Source organism: Lathyrus oleraceus, chromosome 7 (genome assembly GCF_024323335.1).
Source record: "Lathyrus oleraceus cultivar Zhongwan6 chromosome 7, CAAS_Psat_ZW6_1.0, whole genome shotgun sequence".
In the NCBI taxonomy this organism is placed as follows: Eukaryota; Viridiplantae; Streptophyta; class Magnoliopsida; order Fabales; family Fabaceae; genus Lathyrus; species Lathyrus oleraceus.
Genome location: NC_066585.1, coordinates 436,138,631 through 436,155,045, shown reverse-complemented (window position 1 = coordinate 436,155,045; position 16,415 = coordinate 436,138,631). Strand labels below are relative to the sequence as shown.

At 33.5% G+C, this 16,415-nt stretch overlaps 1 protein-coding gene across 1 annotated transcript; it reads right to left on the bottom strand.

Annotated features, from left to right (window-relative positions):
- Window positions 1-10,013: 10,013 nt before the first annotated feature.
- LOC127106742 (L-ascorbate oxidase homolog) lies at window positions 10,014-12,863 on the bottom strand. The gene is made up of 8 exons (XM_051044049.1): window positions 12,685-12,863; window positions 12,498-12,607; window positions 11,936-12,206; window positions 11,743-11,839; window positions 11,241-11,586; window positions 10,703-11,068; window positions 10,448-10,526; window positions 10,014-10,367 (listed from the first exon to the last, which is right to left on the bottom strand). The coding sequence occupies exons 1-8, from the start codon at window positions 12,823-12,825 to the stop codon at window positions 10,170-10,172; spliced, it is 1,608 nt and encodes a 535-aa protein (XP_050900006.1). The 5' UTR covers window positions 12,826-12,863; the 3' UTR covers window positions 10,014-10,169.
- Between the last annotated feature and the right edge of the window lie 3,552 nt (window positions 12,864-16,415).

Genomic DNA, 16,415 nt, shown 5'->3' with positions numbered 1-16,415 from the left:
TTGAGTTGTACATTACTCTTCAACCATGTATACCATCTCAGCAGTCTCAAATAACCAGTCAGGATGAATCTGGTGAATTTGATCCACAATAGTCAGATGACGTCAACCCAGAAGCAGAAGTAGAAGTGGAAGTCGTTGATGAAGAAGAAGAGGAGACCGAGATACAGGTTGATCACATGCTGAACAACGACATTGAAGATGATGATCAACCACCACCAATACCTCCTAGTCATGTCTACAATCCGCCTCAACATATGACAAATATGGATCTGCACGAAGATGAAACATCCAACAGTGTTTTCTATAATCCGCATCCGAGATCAAAAGGCGAATTAAAGGTGGGAGACATGTTTCGTACCAAAGAAGAATGTGTTCTAGCTATTAAAAAATTCCACATGAACAACTCTGCTGATTTTACAGTGAAACACACTGATTCTAGAAGGTATGTTATCGAATGTCGTAACATGCTTTGTAAGTTTAGTTTGACTGCGTCTTACAAAAATAAAAACGACTCTTGGAAGATCGCTTCAATAGACCCACCTCACAGTTGCATTGCAACTAACGTTGAACAAGATCACCGTAAACTAAGCGCTGCGTTGATATGTCAAGACATTCTGCTGTTGGTTAATAAAGACCCATCAGTGAAGGTGAGTATAATTATATCCCATATCAGAACAACATATAATTATACTCTATCTTATAAGAAAGCCTGGATTGCGAGAACAAAGGTTGTTGAACAAGTATTCGGCAACTGGGAGGATTCATACAAGGAATTGCCACGGTTTTTATGGGCACTAAAAACATATGTCCCAGGAACTGTGACAATTATGGAGACATTACCAGCGATGATGCCAGACGGAACTTATGCTACAGGTAATATAATCTTTCACCTTCTCTTTTGGGCATTTGACCCGTGCATCAAAGGTTTCGCATTCTGCAAACCTATTATTCAAATTGATGGCACTTGGTTATACAAAAAATACAAGGGTACTTTGTTCATGGCGGTTGCACAAGACAGCATCAACAATGTCTTTCCCATTGCCTTTGCTCTGGTTAAAGGTGAAACGGTTGGTGGATGGGGTTTCTTTCTTCGACATCTCAGAACACATGTGGCTCCACAAGCCAATCTCTGTTTGATTTCGGATAGACATGCTACCATTGAGAGTGCCTACAACAACCATGACAACGGATGGCATGATCCTCCTTCTACCCATGTCTATTGCATCAGACACATTGCACAAAACTTCATCCGTGCTATAAAAGATAAGAATCTTCGCAAGAAGGTGGTGAATGCTGGGTATGCTCTAACTCAGCCGTCATTTCAATATTATTGTGATGAAATTAGACTGTCTAATGAAGACGTAGGGAGATGGCTAAATAACATACCAGTAGAGCAGTGGACAAGGGCATTTGACAGAGGTTGTCGATGGGGCCACATGACAACAAACCTTGTGGAATGCATGAACGGGGTATTCAAAGGAATTCAAAATCTGCCGATAACCTCCTTGGTAATATCGACCTATTATAGGTTGGCTTCTACGTTCGCAACCAGAGGTGAAAGATGGAGTGCGGTGTTAATGTCCGGGCAAGTATTCAGTGAGTGTTGCATGAAGGTCATGAAAGAGGAGAGCATCAAAGCTAGCACATATGCTATAACAGTCTTTGACCGTCATAGGCAAAATATCAGCGTCCAGGAAACAATGGATCACAACGAGGGGAGACCAAATTTAACCTATGTTGTTAGACTAAACAGAAGTTGGTGCGATTGTGGAAAATTTCAGGCCTTCCGCATTCCTTGCTCCTATGTCATTGTAGCATGCGCTTATACTCGTTAAGACGCTTACAACCATTTATTTGATGTGTACAAGACCGTCACCGTCATGAATGTATATAATCAAAGCTTCTCGGTACTACCAATGGAGAAATACTGGCCTCCATATGAAGGTGATATAGTTTGGCACAACGACGAGATGCGTAGAAAGAAAAAGGAAGGCCAAACAACACACGTATCATGACAAAAATGGATTCCACATATAAAATGATAAGATTATGTAGTATCTGTCGTCTACCAGGACACAACAAGAACAACTATCCCAATCGAGGAGCATCATCTGGGTCTTAAGCTTTTTGTAACATTGTATTTCTGTAACCTTCAATCATTATATATCATTAAGTTTTTGTTACAACGAGGTTCACAACAAACATCAGTACAAAATAAGCTATCTGAAAACAGAAATATTTCTAACTGATTACAACAATCAAATTGATGTCATCACGACCGAACATCATTTCCCTAGCATCCTTATCAGTCTTCATTCGCATCCAACCAAAGATACTGTCGAGTCTCTCAATACTTCTAATTTTTCCCCTTCTGGTATTTTCCCATCTAACCAACGAACCAACTCCCTCTTCAGTTGATCAAACGTAGTGATGTTCCAAAACAGCATCAACATCTGAGGTTTGTCTCTCGCATAAATCACCTTTTCGTATCGGAGAAGAACACCAAACATGATTGCCAAATGATTAATTGAGATGTGGAACAATGACTCACACAACGCATCTATTTATAACACAAAAATTGTATTTTACACTAAGGCGTCAATCCAATTGGCGCCTCCTCTCAAGCTATACACAGGGGTGCCAATCCAATTGGCTAGGGCACCTGCCCTAGCCAATCCAATTGGCGCCTACATTCAATTTTTAAGAGGAGTTGCCAATTGAATTGGCACCTCCTCCTAAAAGTGGGGTAATTTGGGATTTTTTTTGAAACCAGGGATATTTTGGGAATTTCCTTGAAAAAGTGGGTTATTTTTGTAAAAATCTCTCTCTCTCTCTCTCTGTATGTATATATATATATATATATATATATATATATATATATATATATATATATATATATATATATAAATTTTTTTTAAATAACCAACATTTTCAAAATTAATTCCAAAATAACAAAATTTTCAAAAATAATTCCAAAATAACAAAATTTTCAAAAATAATTCCAAAATAACAAATTTTTCAAAAAAAATTCCAAAATAACCACATTTAAAAGAGAATGCGCCAGATGAACCGACGCGTCCCTTAAGGATCAAGAGGAGGCGCCAATGGCATGGGCGCCTGCATTAGTAGCCTCATGAGGAGACGCCAATGCCTCTGGCGCCTGCATGATGCATGTGGTGTATGCGCCAATTCATTTGGCGCACACACCCTTGTATTTTTTTTAAAAATTTTAATTTTTTTGTTTTATTTTTTATTTATTTATCAAATAATAAAAAATACTGTAAAAAAGAAATTATTCATGATATAATAAATGTTACATGGGATTGACAAAAATTTAATGACTGGTCCGTTCGAAACGTCTCCATGTTCCACATCCAGATGCATTAGTTTGTCTCCGAGGTCTCCCACGATTTTCGTGAGGTGTTTGGGGTCTTTGTGTGCTGACCTGATTGAATGATGGCTGGTGTGATAGTCCGGCGGAAGTTCCAGCGTATTTGACAGATGTGTCATCATTTGTTCCCTATATCCGGAGGGGCTCTAGCCAACAACGCTTCCGTAATAGAGTTCGGTGCCCATGTCATCGTAGTTAGGTCCATGGGGTTGGGTGGATTGTGGACGGTATAGTTTCCCAAATTGGGACATTAAATCATTTTGGAAACGAAGCGATGGTTCTTGGGGCGTACTATAGTTAAACAATGGTTGTGTGTTTTGGTGATGGGATGTTTGAGTAGTCATTGGTGGGGGGCTACGATGAAGTGACCCATATGAATCCTCTAGGCTATAGACGGTTGTGGTTGAATCGTATGGTTGTTGGTGGGTAGAGTTTGATTCTTGGTTTTATGGTTGGGTGGGTGGCATGAATAGGTTGCGACGTTGGGTGTTTGGTTGTTGGGTGGATGGCATGAATGGGTTGCGAAGTTGGGCGTTTGGTTGTTGTGTGTATGTGGTAGGTTGATGTTGTGAGGTTGGTTGTTGGGTTTGGGTGGTTTGAGATTGGTGTTGGGCGGGGACTTGTTGGTGGTGGTACGATGACAGAGCTAGTTCGCATGGATCCGTCAAATACCGCGGCTCAGACACAAATTGTTGAGGTTTTACCGACCTAAACCATGCCATATATTGTTGAGTTGGTCTTGCACCATGGATGACTGGTTCGTTTAAGATGTGTTATCGTCGATTCCTCCATTGACGACACATCTCTTGCAAAGTCTCTCCAGTCAGAATAATTCCATTGGACATCAACTCTTTTTTGATGCCAATTCCCCAAACACGCGGGAGGTTCTGGAATCTGTTGTTGCATGCCGAACTGCAGTTTGACCCGGTCACTCTGGTGCATTTACACAGTAGTGAACCGGATAATTGGTGCCTTTGTTGTCCAAACTGCAGCATCGTCATGGTTCACATCATGATGAAGACTCATATATGGCCTCCAGATAAACTGTAAAACAATACGAAACGATTAGATGATAAATAATTTGATAAGCATTGTTAAATTAAAATATAGTTATGTAGGAGTATTACATCGTCTGGTCCAATGTGGTACAATAGATTGCGATAGACTGCTATAGCATGTTTCAGACACCTATTGTAGTTCATCCCCCTTACTGACCACCTTAGATAAAAAAAATTGAAAAATATTATTTACAGTTAATTGTAATATAAAATATAATTAATTAAATGGTAAGGTGTTACACTTACTTTGTTGCAAACGGGAACATGAATGGGTTCTCGTTTATAGGGGCGAGTGACGACATTCTTGACCAACACCATGCTTGTAGTAAATACGCACATGAAAAAAACGTACAAATATTCTTTTTTACAGTTTTACGCATTGCACTATATCGATGGGCCAACACAGCTGAACCCCAACTATATGTGCTTACCTTATTAATGTTGCGTAACAACGGTAAATACATAATATTTACTGAATTACCTGTACTTTCTGGAAATAAAAAATTACAAATAAAATCATAATATAACACCGAGCTTTAATTATTTTCTCGTACTCAGTTGATTCTTCGGACAATATTATACTCATATAATATTGTTTAAGGTATTTTAAATTTATACCTTGCCCTCTTGCTTGACTGGATGACTCTCCATCAGTTTGGTCGTCACACAAAGAGGCACCCAATAATTTGTTGCAGATAGAGTTGTCCTGGTTTACTCTACCATTCACGGCCTTACCATATATACGGAGACCCAACAACATGTATACGTCCTCAAGTGTGACGGTACACTCACCGATAGGAAGGTGAAATGTGTGGGTCTCGGGTCTCCACCTCTCCAACAAAGCAAGAAATAACTTGTAGTCCATCGAGTACGAGACAATGTTAAGGAGATTTCCAAATCAACGTTCTATAATATATGGTTCTATCAAAGGATCGTGGGATACATATTTATGTACACGACATCGAAAACCCTTTGGGTCCTAATAACACATAAGTAAGAAATACAATAAGAAGAAGTAATATATAATACAAACATAGATAACAAAGGTATACGACTTAAAAATGGAATAAGTAAAAAGATAGTGATAACATACAAATGTCGAGATATTCTCGAGTGTTCCTCTGTGTTCATCACCCATAGTCAACGGAGACATGATTTGATGTTGCAGAGCTTAAGTGTGGCAGAGAAAGAGTGTGGTAAAGAAATAGTATAGATGATTAGTGTTGGAGATGATTTGATGTTGTGATTTGAAGCCTATTTATAGATGAGGGAGTCTTACTAGGTTTGCAACCTACATTTGCTATGATTGGTTGCATGCATGGAAAAGTAGAGTAGTCGTAGTCTTAGGCGCATGCATGTGACATTCACATGCAAGGAAGAGGCGCCATTGCTCTTGGCGCCTGCATGTGAATAGTCACATGCAAGGAAGAGGCACCCTCCCTCTTGGCGTCTAGGAGTATTTGTAGTGAAGGAGCACCCTTGCTCTTGGCGCCTAGGTTACTTTATGCGCCTAGGGAATGAACGTCTGTTTGGACTATTAGGGCAGAGATTCTCTTATGAGATTCCTTGTGTTTAGAGATTCCTTGGGCGCATGCATTGTGTGTTCTCGTCACTGCATGCATTCCTTGTGTGTTCTTGTCACTGCATGCATGGTCAAGTCTGTGCAGATGAATAGAGTGAGCAATGCACTCAACGTTTACGCTATTTAAGTGCATTTGAACAACTTAGAAATGAATTCAATTTCAGTATAGAAAAGAAAGTTAGATTTAAAAAAATGTCTTCCTCACAACATTACATGATCAGTGCCCATATCGAAGGTAAAATATTTGATCATCAATTATTTGGTTTTTGTTTTCGCAACATAGAGGTAACTCGGTTTACAATAAGTCGACGATCAAATTTTTCACATCTGAAACAAAGAATAGAAAAGAAATTGCAGTGCAGTCCTGTGGACCAAATCATCTATAAAAATCCGGTTTGGTTTGCTGGAAAACCAGGTGAAGTTTTATCAGAAGAAAATTCTAGATGATAATTACGTTCAACATATGTTTGTCAGTCACGAACAATCTGGGTACAACGATATAGAGTTGTATATATTACCACAACAACAACAAGTGTCTCAGTTCATTGATTAGTCACAAGTGTTTTATGAAACTGATGACGAACAAGTTGAGGTGAATGTTCTAGATGACGAAGAAGAAGAAGCCAAGATCTTGGTTGATTCAATGGTGAACGCTGATGAGGAAGAGGAGCCAATACCAGCTAGTCATGTATACTGTCCACCTCAACACATGACAAGGTTGAATTTGGGTTCCGATGAACCTTCATCAGATATATGGTACAATCCTTATATGCAAATGCGAGGATCTTTGAAACAAGGAGACACATTTCACACAAAAGAGGAATGTGTAGAAGCCGTTAAAAAATTTCACATGGAGCTATCAACTGATTTCAGAGTTGATAGAGCTAACGCATTGAGTACAAAATTTATTGTCCGAATGAGCACTGCCTATTCCGGTTGTCAGCTTCGTACCGGAAGAGGAGCGAATCTTGGGAGATTGGATCCATGGGTCCAGTTCACACGTGCATGCTGACAAACCCAATGCAGGATCTTCGGAAATTACGCTCTCATCTAATATGCGATGAAATGTTGTTTATCATTGGCAGCAATCCATCGTTAAAGGTGAGTACAATAATCTCGCATATTAGGGCAGAGTACGAGTACACTCCATCATATAGGAAGACATGGATAAATAGGACAAAGGTTGTTGAAAAAGTGTTTGACAATTGGGAGGAGTCTTACAAACAACTTCTAAAATACCTGTTGGCTCTAAAACAGTATGCTCCAGGGACTATTGTCAAGTTGGAAATGTTGCCCGCGTATACACCAGACGGGACGTGTGTTGTTGGAAATGGAATATTCCACCGTCTATTCTGGGTGTATCAACCATGCATCATAGGTTTTTCTTTTTGTAAACCAATTATACAAATTGATGGTACATGGTTGTATGGAAAATACAAAGGAACGTTACAGATGGAAGTGGCACAAGATGATAACAGAAACATTTTCCAATCGCCTTTGCCCTTGTTGAAGGGGAGACTGCTGAGGGATGAAGTTTTTTCCTAAGAAATCTCTGATTGTACGTTACACCTTAGCCTAACTTATGTTTGATCTCCGACAGACACCCTTCAATCATCAGTGCATATAATAATATTGATAATGGATGGCATAATCCTCCTTCGACGCATATCTTCTGTATTAGACATATTGCTCAGAATTTCATGCGGGAAATCAAAGATAAAATGTTGCGGAAGAAGGTTGTCAATGCAGGTTACGCATTATCAGAACCTTCTTTCAAACACTACCGCAAAGAAATAAGATTATCAAACAAATATCCAATACGGTGGATCGATAGTATGCCATTAGAGAAGTGGACTAGGGCATACGACAGCGGTCAATATTGGGGCCACATGACAACAAATCTTGTGGAATCAATGAACTCTGTCTTCAAAGTCATCTGTAACCTACCTATAACCGCTTTGGTGCAGGCGACATATTTCAGGCTAGGGGCGCTGTTTGAGACCAGACGCTCCAAATGGAGTTCAGTGTTGCAATCTGGGCAGTTGTTCAGTGATGCTTCAATGAAATTCATTAGACATGAAGCTGCCAAAGCAAACACACATGTGGTCACGGTGTTTGACCGCACTAAAGGTTGGTATAGTGTTGTTGAGTCCATGGATCACAATGAGGGCATGCCGATGGGATAATACAGAGTCGAACTAGATAGAGGTTGGTGCGACTGCGGAAAGTTCCAAGCCTTTTGTACGCTCTGCTCCCATGTCATTGCGGCATGCTCAAAGGTTCGAAGGGATCCATCCTACTTGCTATCTGAAGTTTACAAAGTCACCAGCCTATCAAATGTTTATAAAATTAGTTTTTTCGTAGTGGCAAAAGAGGATTACTTGCCAGAATATCAAGAGGACATCGTCTGGCACAACAAAGTTATGCGAAGGAAGAAAAAGGGTCGCCCAAACAGCACCCGGATTCGAACCGAAATGGATACGACGAACAAAATGGTTAGATTATGTAGTTCATGCCGTCAGCCAGGTCACAATCGTACTAACTGTCATAGTGTTGGAACGAGCACAACCAGATAAATCCAAATGTACCTCTGTTGCAATATATGAAAAACTAACTTTATTTCATATTATAAGTTTGTGAGCAAATATCATTACATAAACAACAACACAAATAATTAAAATGACTACAATACAATAACTAGGCGATTACAACCATCAAAATAATTTTGAACATGTAATGCATCATCCTACGAACGTCTCAGTCAGTCTTAATATTCACTCATTCACGCACTTCTCCATTTTGGTTGAACGTGGACACAAGCCATTATATTCTTCTAATCCTTTCACCATCTCCAATTTCTACATCTAATCAACTGTTCAACGTCCGATTAAGACGTTCAAACGAATCTATATTCCAGAGTCGAATCTTTATCGGAGACGCAACAGCGGAAAATATTAAATCGGTATTTCGCTTGTGAATGTATTCAAACATGGTTAAAAGATAAAAACTTGAAGGAGAATGGAGTTGAATGAAAGAAAATATGGTAGTAGGGGGAGATTTTGTGTGAAAAGTATTGCATCCAAGGTGAGGTATTTATAGAGAGGAGTTATAAAATGCATGCGCCAAGAGGGTAGGCGTCTAACATGTCAACACATGCAAGCGCCAAAGGCATTGTCGCCTCCTCATGAGGTCCAATGCAGGCGCCAAAGGCATTGGCACCTCCTCATGAGGCTACCAATGCAGGCGCTCATGTCATTGACGCCTCCTCTTAATCCATAAGGAATACGTCGGTTCATCTGACGCATCCTCTTTTAAATGTGGTTATTTTGGAAAAAAAATTAAAAAATTTGTTATTTTCGAATTATTTTTGAAAATGTTGGTTATTTTTTAAAAAAAAACATGATTGTATTATTATTTTCTAATATAAAATCTGTTTGGTTTTTTAAAAAGAATTCAATTGGTATGTCAGTTAACCACAACCACTGATTTATTTAAAGAAATTGACTTTTATTTTAACCACTTGAAAAATAATACAAACGAATGATTGTGATGCATTAACAGTGTAAAACTAATAATTAATCTCTTTAAAAAATCAACAATATTTTTTTTAAACACAATTAATATTTATAAATATAACAACATTTTTTATATATAAGCGTTGTCGCGCGACATTCAAACAAATAAGAACTGACATCCCTTTGGTAAACCGTTGTCGTTTAACTGCTTATTACAACACTTGTGCTGTTGTAAGCACACACAAAAAAGCGTCGTTAAATATTTTTCTGACAGTGATATCAATTCTTTAGAACTTACACTCAATCAAAACAATACTTAACATCCAAATCATAACCTTACATGGTTTTAGTCTTTTGTATAATAGAGGCTATAAACGATGAAGAGTTTTTAAATGAATCCAAAATAAACAATATAGTTTCACAAGAAAGTATAGTAAAACATAAACTAATACTCAATTTTGTATAGATTTTAATTTTTTTAATTCGATTTGCGATTTTTATTGATATTAGATTGCAATTTACATTGATCTGAAAATGAGCAACTCAGTTTATTTCATAATTTATTCAACTAAACATGCCTAAATATGTTGGTATAAATGGAAAACAAAAATTTGTATCTAACTTTAATGTCCCACAGCCTTGCCACATTTCAGTGCATTACTTGGAATTAGGTTCTCATCTCTTGTTGATCTTACAGGAGAATACACTCTTAGATAAAATTGTTGACCTAAATACTGTCTTGCCCAATTCTGAGATCTCACATTCCACATTCCTACATTGTCCAATGGCATGTACACTGCAGTCCATGTCTTTGGAAACACCTGTGTGGTAAATTAAAGATGAATATTAGATCGTTATCGTAACAACGGTGATCGGTATCTCTTAAATAAACTTGAATTACCTGAACTGAACAACGATGAACTGCGTCGTTTAGATTGTAACTTCCTCTGCTTGCTTCTGACCATTGTCCTTTATTCATTCTACAAATTCCAATAATATAAATTTTTGGCGGGAAATTTTATTACGAAAACTTGTAGAATTATAATTTAGTATGATATCCGTATTATCATAATGAAAAGAAAATTGATAGTTCGAAAAATGACGTGTAAGTGTATAAAATTTCAAACGAGAATGGAGTAGGTTGAATTGAACTTACCCTACTACAAAGAAACTGTGTCCATCAATGTGCCATGATTGCAAATAACTTTCGGTATTTTCAAATACGATTTCCGCAAAACCTCGAAAATCGGCTGCCATGACAGAAGTCGTAAGATGACCGGGGCCCTCAGTGGGTTTGTCCGGGATACTTCCAAGTGAAAACACCCCTTCAATATTGAAGTAATCTGCTAGTTTAAGCGGTGTATCCGCGGGAACAAACGACACACTATTCACAGCGTATCTGAGTTTTCCATTAATAGTTGGAGCAGAATTTTTAAGCCTAATTGTTCTTGTTATGTTTATCGATCCATAATGATATGTTCCTTGTGGATTTGGTCTTGGCCCACTTGCAGTAAGATTCGTCCTGAATCAATTAATCATTTGTTAATATCAGCACGTAATAACAAAAGTCAATAGTGTTAAGTTGAACGTCATCTGGGTTCAAACCCTGACTCTCACTATTGTGTTTGTGCGAATTTTAATAGTTGCGATCACTTTGTCTACAGATAAAAAAATAATAGTAAATGAATAAATACCTAATAGTTCGAGCTTGTTGGAGGGACCAATCGAAATCAGGGGGAGGTCCGGCCGGAAGAGGACCGCTAGCTTTCTGTTTCGAGTTACTGTAATGAAGAATGGATGAAGCAGTGAAGACCTTTGAGGTGAACCTTGATGAGGCAACAATGTAGTAATCTTTTGGTGGTTGATCAGCAGTAACCAATACAGAATATGTTTGTCCCAAATGAATATCAATTGAATCATAATAGTTTTGAATTGTGTGAGTTCCTTCCACCTCAACAAGCTTCAGCTTATGGTTTTGGATTCTAAAATTTATCGAAGTGCTAATCCCCACATTCGATATCCGTAATCGGTATGTCTTCCCTACAAACAATCAAGTATATTAGTTGAACTATTTTATATAATAGCATAAAATTTTGTACTATTGAGAAAATCGTACAGACAAATACAGAATGTCTGACTGCACGCTAGTAATTATCTGAACGGGGTGCGAACAAATGGATTGAAAGTTATGCATACCTTGATCGACTGTGAACACGGCGGAATTACCACCATTGATGATAAGTCCGTCAGGGTAAGGAAGACTCTTTCCACTGTCTAAAATTGCCCTCAAATCCTGCAAAAATATATAAATTCATATTAATTGATAATTTATTCGTTCTAGGACATGGAATGCAAGGACTAGAAACAATTATCAAACAAGAAACTTAACTCTATGACTGCTCTTGTACCAATCTCCTGCTAATATGGTGATATCTCCAGACGGAGGATCAAAAGGCACCGGTATCAAAGGGCGGCTAACGATTTTGAAACCGCCGTAACCGCCTGCTGCTTTGTGTAATCCAAGGGAAGGAAAGTAGAAATAGCTACCAATTTGATCTTTTACTTGAAGAACATAAGTGTAATTCTTCCCCGGAGGGATTGGACAATTTGTACCATACACTCCATCTTGCCATGAATTTCTCCTCTGCAGTGCACCATTCCTAACAAAAAAAAATCAAACACAATTTCAAATAATCAGAACCGTCTTTGATAGCGTGCAAGACGGGTTGACACAGATAACCTAAAATTTGACATGATTAAACTGGAAGTGTGTGACTAAGAAAAAAACTCATAAAATATTTATCACTATCACCTTTAAATCATGACAAAATAAAGCTCTATTTATTTTATCATAACTAAATCATCATTAAATTTCAAAAAACTTAAGACGGAAATGTATATATTATGCAAATGATGCTTTAACAATGGAATAAACAAGAAACAAAACTAACCAAGAGATGAGGAAAGGTTCATCCAAGTTATTGAAAACATTGATTATCAAGTTATCATTAGTCACTGAATCAATCTGTGGCCCTGGAAATTGTCCATTTATCAATATTCCCTACAATTTCACACACCATAATGAGTACATATATTAATTTCATTCATATGAAGAAGAAGAATAAAAATAAAGTATACCTGTTGTTTAACTCCAAGTGGAAAAATATCACCATATGTAACTTTCCAAGTGTAAAACCTATAAGGATCCTCTCCATTTACACATGCAACTAACAATAATACCAATGAAAAGAGAGAGCAACATTGTTTGGAATAACCCATTTTTTGGTTTTTGCTTTTCTTTCCTACCTAGAGGACAATATATATATATATATATATGCAAAACCAAATATACCACTTTCAATATATATAGCAATTTTCTTACATATTCCTTTAGAACACTTTTAATATTATTATTAAAGTCAAACTGATATAGACTAAAAATACTAAAGGTAAATTTTTGTTACCTTTAATAAAAATTTAACTTTATAATATAAAAAAGAAGAATAAATATTATACTTTAATATAAGTCATTAAAAATATAACTAAAAATAAAAATAAAGTCATCGTTAAAATGGATTATATTACACTTTATTTATTAGTATTAATAAAAATTAGAGAATAGATATAATACTTTGATAAAAAGAAAGAGAATAAATATAATACTTAAGTAAAATTCATATTATATTGTACTACATAATATTAAAAATGGAAAATAATTGTAATACTTTAATAAAATTCAATAAATAAAAGTAGCCTGGATTCGTAATTATACTTTATTTATTGGTTTAACTATAGTTTTAATGTTTTTATTTTAAATTATTCATGAAAATAATTCCCTATTTTAAATTCACATTTTTCTTTGTCAGTATCTCACATTTTTTCACTTACAACGCATTTTTTTACTTACAATCGATGATCTATCCAATTTTTAATATTTTGCAATTTTTTATTTTTAAAGTTTTACAAATATTTTAATATGCTAATTTGTCATGTTTCACAAATAAACGTTAATAAAAATACATTTAATATTATTTTAAATGTAAAATTATAAGAAAAAGTTAAAATTATTTAAATTTAAAATCGACGGACTAGTTTCGTGAATCAATATATAAAAAATAAGGAATAAGTATGATACTTTATAAAAAGATGAAAAGTATATATAATACTTTAAACAAAATCTAATATATTTTACTTTATAATATTATAAAATGGAGGATAAAATCCATTGGATTTAAAGTCTTATTTATTACTATATAAAAAATGAAGAATAAATATAATACTTTAATAAATAATAGAGAGTAAATATAATACTTTAAACAAAATCATATTATATAATATGAAAAAATGGAGAATAAAAATATCGATATAAAATCATAGCATATAATACTTCAATGTCGGATTTTTAAAAATATCGATATAAAATCTATGATATCATATAAAAATTTGAAAAAAAATGATATAATATCTATGATTTCGGATTTTTAAAAAACCAGTATAAAAGCATAATTTATTTTTAAAATCTATAATTTTATACCAGATATTTGAAAAACACCAATATAAAATCATATTTTTTAAACCAGATTTTTTTAATATTCGATATAAAATCATCGAATTTTGAAAAAAAAAATATATTTTTATATTGTTTTTTGAAACACACAACAAAAAAAAACACATATGACAACGGATGTGAAAGATATATAATGACGGTTATATATCCGTTGTTAGGTAGCGTGTGATTGAAAGTGTATTATTTACAAACACGATATATTACCCGTTGTAGTAAACTGGAAAGTGTGCTACCTATAATCATGGTTGTATTGAACAATACTATTAAAATACTTATAAGTTAGAGTTTAATTGAAATAAGTTAGAGTTTAATTGAAATACACTGACAGTGTAAAAGGATTTTACACCGTCAGTTAATCATAGACGTCGGATATTAAAAGAAGTTTGACTTTTATTTTAAAAATCTATAAAGTAATACAAACGGATGACGATGATGAATCGACGGTGTAAAACTTTTTACACTGACAGTGTATAGTAATTAATCTCTATAAGTTATGGGTTTGATGTCCATTAACGCCATTTTTTACTTTTATTATTATGCATATCGCTCTACCAACAACAATTGTATTAAACAATCGTTCTAAAATTATTTATTTTTTAAAATATAGATTTTATGATTTTACATAATTCTCAATTTTTTAACCTAAATTTTCTAAATCATATCAGACTAGAAAGAACAACACATAATTTGTGAATCATATCATACCAAAAATTGTATTACATCAAAACTAAAGATCTATTAAAATAACCTTTTTATTTTTCAATAAAAAACAATATTATAATATAAATATTCATCACAAAATATGAATATATATATATATATATATATATATATATATATATATATATATATATATATATATATATATATATATATATATATATATATATATATATATATATATATATATATATATATATATATATATATATATATATATATATATATATATAACTTATACAATCATTCTACTTTTTATTTTAATTAGTATCAATGATAAGAGAAAAACAATAATATAAAAAACAATGAAGACGGGTTTGAAAATAAAAAATAAAGGAAAATGAGAATTTCAAACCTACTAAACATAAATCATCAATTCAAAAATAAAAATATGTAACAAAGTTTTTTTATATACTTTTTAAATTATAATATTGAACTATTAATAAATAATATAATGATTAAGTAGCCATATAAATATTCAAGATCATGAAACATATAAATATTCTAATATAAATATTCATAACAAATAAAAAAAATTACAATATAAAAAATAGTATGATCATTCTACTTTTTATATTTATTAGTTTGAATATTAAGAGATAATTAAATATAAGAAACAGAGAATTTCATATCTGATAGATATAAATCATCATTCAAAAATAAAAAATATAACAAAGTTTTTTAAAATATATTTATTAGATTTTAATTATTAAATTATTCGTAATTGATATAATAATCAAGCAACCATTTAAATATTCAAAATCATAAAATTGTCTTTTACTAATCCTAACTGAATATATCAACTATCTAAGAAATATAGATGCATATAAGCTTTTGTTGATAAAAAAATTAGCTTTGCAAATGTCTAAAAAAGTAATTAATAATTAACTAATACAAAGAAACTCTATCATCCAACTATTTGTGTATATCATGAGTTGCCACATCATCAACTTTATTTTTAAATTCAAATTTTTTCCACCTTTCAATTATTTCAAATTTTACTATATTATACTCAAATTTCAACTTCTCTGATCTTCTTCTAAACTTTTCCAAAATAATACAAGAAAAAAATAAATAAATAAATAAATAAATAAATAAATATATATATATATATATGGAAAACAATTAATTAATATATGATCTTTCTATTGAAATAACCTTTTTATCTTTCAATAAGAAACAATATTGTAATATAAACATTCATCACAAAATAAGATATATATATATATATATATATATATATATATATATATATATATATATATATATATATATATATATATATATATATATATATATATATATATATATATATATATATATATATATATATATATATATCTTATTGTTAGTATTAATATTTTTCCATATATTTAAAATATATATATAACTTATACCATTATTCTACTTTTTGTTGATAAAAAATTAACTTTGCAAATGTCTAAAAAAGTAATTAATTAATTAAAAAAAATCCTTAACCCAACTACTTGTATCTATCATGAGTTGCCATCTCATCCACTTTATTTTTTAACTCAGAATTTTTTCCACATTTCACTTAATTCAAATTTCACAATATTATATT

Coding starts and splice junctions, on each gene's coding strand:
- LOC127106742 (XM_051044049.1), bottom strand. CDS start 12,825: ATGGGTTATTCCAAACAATGTTGCTCTCTCTTTTCATTGGTATTATTG. Junction 12,207..12,497: donor GAACCTTTCCTCATCTCTTG/GTTAGTTTTGTT, acceptor TTTTTTTGTTAG/GAATGGTGCACTGCAGAGGA. Junction 10,527..10,702: donor CACAGTTTCTTTGTAGTAGG/GTAAGTTCAATT, acceptor TGGAATTTGTAG/AATGAATAAAGGACAATGGT.